This window comes from Macaca nemestrina, chromosome 11 (genome assembly GCF_043159975.1).
Source record: "Macaca nemestrina isolate mMacNem1 chromosome 11, mMacNem.hap1, whole genome shotgun sequence".
In the NCBI taxonomy this organism is placed as follows: domain Eukaryota; kingdom Metazoa; phylum Chordata; class Mammalia; order Primates; family Cercopithecidae; genus Macaca; species Macaca nemestrina.
Genome location: NC_092135.1, coordinates 454,225 through 460,955, shown reverse-complemented (window position 1 = coordinate 460,955; position 6,731 = coordinate 454,225). Strand labels below are relative to the sequence as shown.

The 6,731-nt window shown below is 47.7% G+C and overlaps 1 protein-coding gene across 1 annotated transcript; it reads right to left on the bottom strand.

Moving 5' to 3' along the window:
* Window positions 1-4,434: 4,434 nt before the first annotated feature.
* Window positions 4,435-5,765, bottom strand: LOC105464154 (G protein-coupled receptor 148). The gene has a single exon (XM_011711817.3). It carries the CDS (start codon window positions 5,631-5,633, stop codon window positions 4,590-4,592), a length of 1,044 nt encoding a protein of 347 aa, XP_011710119.2. The 5' UTR covers window positions 5,634-5,765; the 3' UTR covers window positions 4,435-4,589.
* Window positions 5,766-6,731: the final 966 nt, after the last annotated feature.

Genomic DNA, 6,731 nt, shown 5'->3' with positions numbered 1-6,731 from the left:
CTCGAACTCCTGACCTCGTGATCCGCCCGTCTCGGCCTCCCAAAGTGCTGGGATTACAGGCTTGAGCCACCGCGCCTGGCCTTTGCTACTTATTTCTAACTTAATTACACTGGACCCAAATGATACAATCTATATAGGAATCAAGTCTCTGAAATTACTGAGGTTTGCTTTATGAGGGTAGCATGTGGTCAATTTTCTTAATAATTCCAGGCATGCTTGTATATATTATGTATTTTCCAATTGTCAAGTGCCATATTTTAAATTTATTCGCTAGGTCAAGCTTGTCAATTGTGTTGTTCAATATTCAATATCCTTATTTATTTTGTCTGGTTGCTCTACCAGTTAGAGAGAGAGCACTCTTAAACTTCGCTTTGAAGGTTGGTTTGCTAATTTCCCTTCAAAATTTTGTCATTTTGTCAATGTTTGCTTTATAAATTTTCATTCTCTTATTATATGTTACTTTTATCTCCTTTGATAAATTGGAACTTACCATGTAGTCACCCTCTTTACTCTAGAAAGGCTGTTTTGCTGTAAAGTCAGCTTTGTCTCTTCTATTGGCTTTCATTTAGTGAGTATTTGCTTTCTTTTTTTTTTTTTTGAGACAGAGTCTCGCTCTGTTGCTCAGGCTGGAGTGCAGTGGCCAGATCTCAGCTCACTGCAAGCTCCACCTTCCGGGTTTACACCATTCTCCTGCCACAGCCTCCGGAGTAGTTGGGACTACAGGCGCCGCCACCTTGCTTGGCTAGTTTTTTGTATTTTTTAGTAGAGACGAGGTTTCACCATGTTAGCCAGGCTGGTCTTGATCTCCTGACCTCGTGATCCACCCGCCTCAGCCTCCCAAAGTGCTGGGACTATAGGCTTGAGCCACCGCGCCCGGCCGAGTATTTGCTTTCTATCTTTTTTTTTTTTTTTTTTGAGATGGAGTCTCACTCTGTCACCTGGGCTGGAGTGCAACGGCACGATCTCAGCTCACTGCAACCTCCACCTTCTGGGTTCAAGCGATTTTCCCACCTCAGCCTCCTGAGTAGCTGGGATTACAGGTGCCCTCTACCATGCCTGGCTAATGTTTTTATTTTTAGTAGAGACGGGATCTCACCATGTTGGCCAGGCTGGTTTTGAATTCCCAACCTCAGGTGATCCTCTCGCCTCTGCCTCCCAAAGCGTTGGGATTACAGGCTTGAGCTTCTGCACCTGGCCTGAGTGAAGTTTTGGTTGGAGGATCCAGGAAAGGCTTTCTATCTTTTTCTATACTTCCAACTGATTGCTTTACTTCCACCCACGCTCTGTTGTTTGTTTAGCATAATCTTTTATAAATAATATATATCTGATTTAAAAGTAAATGGACAATACTGTTTCCCCACCATCAAATTTTAGTCATTTAAATTTATTCTTTTAGTAAATCTAAATGAGTTGTTCGGATTCTATCATATTATTTTATGTTTTCTATTTGTCCTGACTTCTATATATTTTTTCTTGCCTTCTTTTGGATGAGGTATATTTTCTCTTACTCATTTCATTTGTTCCTTAGATTATTTAGAGAGTGATCCTCGTTTTGTCTAGTCCGTTAGTGGTTACCTCAGACATTTTAACTGGCATGCCTAACAAGGTCTTAAATTAATATTTCTACCTTCCTCCTGAAGACTGCTAGACTTCAGAATGCTTGAAGTACAACTACACCTTTCTAACACATATACCACTGTTATAGAATCCTTTCTTTCCATTTTTCTTAAACCTTCAAATTAGACTTTTTTTTTTTTTTTTTTTTTTTTTTTTGAGACTGAGTTAAGCTTTTGTTGCCCAGGCTGGAGTGCAATGGCACAACCTTGGCTCACCGCAGCCTCCACCTTCTGGGTTCAAGTGAGTCTCCTGCCTCAGCCTCCCGAGTAGTTGGGATGACAGGCATGCGCCACCATGCCAATACAAAATTTTGTATTTTTAGTAGAAACGGGGTTTCTCCATGTTGGTCAGGCTGGTCTTGAGCTCCCTACCTCAGGTGATCCACCCGCCTCAGCCTCCCAAAGCGCTGGGATCACAGGCATCGAGCCACCACGCCCGGCCGAAATTAGACATTTTTACTGCTTTTATGTAGGCAACTAGATAATGGCTATTCCTGTTTATGTGCATAGTCTCCAGTGATTTTTCTATTTCTCCATACATCTCAAACCTTCCACCTGGAATAATTTTTCTTCTGCAACAAATACATCCCTTGAAATTTTCTTAATGCGTATTGCTAGGAATGCTGTCTTTTAGCTTCTATGTTCTGTCAAGGTCTGGAAAGGTCGTTTTTCTGTGTATAAAATTCTAGGAAGACAGTTCTTTTCTAAGCACATTGGCACCATTATTCCAGTCGCTCAGGCTTCTGTGCTTTTTGTTTGTTTGTTTGTTTTTTGAGACGGGGTCTCTGTTGCCCAGGCTGGAGTGCAGTGGTGCGATCTCGGCTCACTGCAACCTCCGCCTCCCTGGTTCAAGCGATTCTCCTGTCTCAGCCTCCTGAGTAGCTGACAGGCACGTGCCGCCACGCTTGGTTAATTTTTTTTTTTTTTTTTTTGTATTTTTGTTTGTTTTTGAGACGGAATCTCGCTCTGTCGCCCTAGTTGGAGGGCAGTGGTGCGATCTCGGCTCACTGCAACCTACGCCTCCCGGGTTCACGCCATTCTCCTGACTCAGCCTGCCGAATAGCTGGGACTACAGGCACCTGCCACAAAGCCCAGCTAATTTTTTTTTGTATTTTTAGTAGAGACGGGGTTTCACCATGTTGGTCAGGCTGGTCTCTTCCATTGTTTGAGAAGTCAAGGTGAGTTTAATCGCTGCTCCTTTGTCTTTTATCTCTGCCTGCTTTAAATATCTTGTCTTTGTATTTAGCTGTTTGCAGTTTCGCGTGGTGTGCTTCGTGGTAGGTTATTGGTCGTTTATCTTATTTGTAATTGGTTAGATTTCTTAGATCTGAGGTTTGATATCGTTCAACAAATCTGAAAAAATCCTCAGCTGTTATCTCTTCAAGTATTTCCCCTGCTACATTTTCTGTATTATATTCCCAAATTAAATGTGTATTAGTCTTTTCCATCCCAACCTCAATGTCTCTTAATCTCTCTTTTACACGGTCATCTCTTTGTCTCTCTGGGCTGCATTTTAGGTAATTTATCTGGAGCTGTCTTACAATTTGCAGAGTCCCTCTCCAGTTATGTCTAACATACTCTTTAATCCATGTTAAATTTAACTCATAATTCTAATATTTTTATTTCAAGAAGTTCTATTTAAATCTTTTCCAAATTTTCTTGCTTATTTGAAAAAAAGTATTATCCCTGCTCATATTTTCATGTCCTTATTAATGTCTTAAAACATCTTGAACATTTTTATAGTAACCCAGTGTTGGTAATTCAAGGAGCTGTGGTATTACGCTGCTGTCTTCTTGTTTCATCTTGTTCTCGTTCGTGGTGCCTTATCTCCCTGTGTGGTTTTGTGAGATTTGACCATGTGAAACTCCATTATTTGAGGTTCTTTGACTCTGGCAATTCTCCGAAGCCTAAGCTGAAGCTCAGATCATCCGGGAGAACCACACTAACCACAGACTGAGGTGTTTTGACCACTAACATGATTTGAAGCCTAGCTCTAAAACTGTCTGAAGAGTGGCTTCTGCTTAAGAATTCTTAAGGAATTTTCTTCTTCTACACAGCACCAATGTCAAGGCAGGCAAATTCCCTTGCTGCCCCCTTCTGTAAGGTTAGGTTATCATTTACCTTTACTGTGAGAGTGTAACCCTTGCACACTCCAGCTTTATAGTGGTATCTCCATGACACTCTCCACTGCTGTGGGTCCTTGGCTTCCTTTCCTCCCTCTGACATCCTGAGTGGCTGCCCAAATAGAGCTCATGGTCCCAGGATTCAGCAGCTCTGCTTGCTCACCTCCCTGGTTCCCACTGTCAGCAACATTCTGGCTTCTGTGTGTTGGTCAGCAAGGATGCATCCACAGTGGCCATGGAGGGTGTGCAGCAAGCCACTGGAGGGATGCAGATCAAGGCTTCACTTAGACCGGAGCCCTGCTTGATTGCCTTTACTTGCTTCCATTTCCAAGTAGGATTTCAGTGTCATAAAAGAGCTTTCTCTATTTAAAAACTATCAAAATGGCCGGGCGCGGTGGCTCAAGCCTGTAATCCCAGCACTTTGGGAGGCCGAGACGGGCGGATCACAAGGTCAGGAGATCGAGACCATCCTGGCTAACACGGTGAAACCCCGTCTCTACTAAAAAAATACAAAAAACTAGCCGGGCGAGGTGGCGGGCGCCTGTAGTCCCAGCTACTCGGGAGGCTGAGGCAGGAGAATGGCGTAAACCCGGGAGGTGGAGCTTGCAGTTAGCTGAGATCCGGCCACTGCACTCCAGCCTGGGTGATAGAGCGAGACTCCGTCTCAAAAAAAAATAAAAAATAAAAAATAAAAACTATCAAAATGGTGAAAAACATCAGTTGAGGTCCTCTGAAAGGCCCAATTCCACGATTATAATGTGCTGTTCTAAGAAGTTAGCCATAACTGGACGCTGCTGCATTCAACATACGATTTTTAACCTCAACTTGCCAGACTGTGGACCCAAGAACTCTAGGAAACGGTAAAGACGGCCTGGTGCCTCCTGGATGGGAGGTGGCCCCGGACCGTGCCCAACAGCTGCCGGTAGCGGAGCAGGTACAGGTATGGGAGCATGGCACGGGGAAGCATCATGAGTACCTCACTGTTAGCTGCCAGGAGCCATTTGTGAGTCCCAGAGTCAATGTGGTGGTACCTGGTTAGCACCATGTCCAGGGAGAACAACACCCCTGTGCTCACATACAATGTGATCAGCACTGAGTGGATCAGCAGGGTGCCGCTGGCCCGGGAATAGCCCTGCCCCCAGATGCCTGAAGTCTTGGCCTCTGCATAGATCCTCCAGAAGCAGTAGGCAATGAGAGCCATGCAGAGGAACAGAACGCACAGAATGGAGGTGTAGGTAACAATGGCCAGGAGGCCGCATCCCTGCTGGGTGCCCATGCTCAGTGGTAGGATGCATGAAGCTCCTTCCTCCTCCAGCTGGGCATCCTGCCACTTGCTGAGCCAAAGAAGGAATGTGGGGAAGCAGAAGGCCACCAGCCAGATGAGGGCCACTGCCTTCCAGGCAGCCCCATGGGGCATGAAGGAGAGGTAGCGCAGAGGATGGATGACTGCCAGGTAGGTGTGCAGCACAGCAGCTGTGAAGGACAGGATGGTGCTGGTGCAGGCGGCGAAGACAGCATCAGTGAGAATGCCACAGGCCATGCGGCCCAGCTCCCAGCCTCCCAGGCTGCTGGAGGAGATAAGCATGTGGAGGAGAACATAGGCCAGGTCTGAGAGCAGGATGTTGGCCAGGAGCAGGTAGTGGGGCTCCTGTCGCAGCCGTTGGTTCCTCAGGATGGTCACCAGCAGCAGGGGGCTCACAGCCAGTGTGGCTGCAGCCAGCAGGCTCGAGGGAAGGAAAAGCCAGTACAGCATGGAGCTGGGCATTCTGAGGTCCCCCAGGCCCAAGGAGGTGTTGCTGGCTGCTTGGGGCATGCAGGGTGTCTTGCTAATGAGCTGGATCACAGCCGGCCAAGCTGTAGTGCCCGCGGGGCAAGGCGCCAGCTCATCCCTCATGCTTCCTGGCAGGAATGGCTGGCTTTATCACAGGTTGTTGATTCTGCATCTGCCCTGAGTGTTGATCTGCCCCAAAGGAGTCCTGATGGTGCCACTCCTCTGTAGAGATGCCGGGCTCTGGCAGGCCTTAGGAATGACTGCTTAATAAAGATTAAAAAAAAAAAAAAAAGTGAATTCAAACTCACACCTGGCTTCTTGCATTCCCATCTCTGCGACTGTGCAGCTGCATGTGTGTGGGTAGACATAACAGATCATCCCACTGCCACCATTTTGCAGTCACTGACCCCTCCAGAAGTGTCCCCTATCTCAGTGGCCCCCAAACCTGTCCGCTTGGTTCACAGGGAGTGTGCAATGGACTCTCACCACACTGGATTATATTCAGTATCAGTCCTGCCCTCCAGGAAAGGAAGGAGCAGTTGTCTGGAACTAGGATCTCCGGGCTATGGACCTGGTCTGACCTCTGTCCAGCTAGAGGCTCAGCAAATTGGACCAGGCTGGAGGGGCCCGGGCGCACTCACATTTCCTCACAGAGCCCTGGGTGTGGTCTCCAGCTCAGGGTGACCCTGTGCATGCGTGTGTCTTCTACACGCCTTCCACTCAGGGCTCCATGTGAGTGCTCCGTGCCCCCAAAGCCTCAGCTGACTTGTGGGGTCGCTGTGTGGTGGAAACGCCCCTTCCTCTGGGGAGGAGGAGGCCTGGCAGGCAGAGACCTCACAGGAGCTAGTGGGGAAGAGTGGAAGGCAGGTTCCCCAGGCACCTGGCTGGTCGGGCGTGGGGTGAGCTCAGTCAGGGCCAGTGGCCAGGGTGGCTGGTGGTGGTTGGGGATCCCGTTCAGATGAACAAGCTCTCCCCCTCTCTCGAGGTGCTGGCTGCGTGGCCTTGAAAAGCTTTGTTCTGGTTTCCTTATCTGTGAAACACGAATGCCAACCACACTGACCTCATGGAAACGTGGCAGAAGCCCAGAGGTAAAGGACTCAGCACTGGGCGTAGCCTGAGGTAAGTGCTGAGTCAATGTTAACTCTCCCACCTACAGCATCCTCCGAGGCTCAGTCCCCTCTGCCCACAGATCCCTGTCATCACTGCAGAACGGGCTGCACT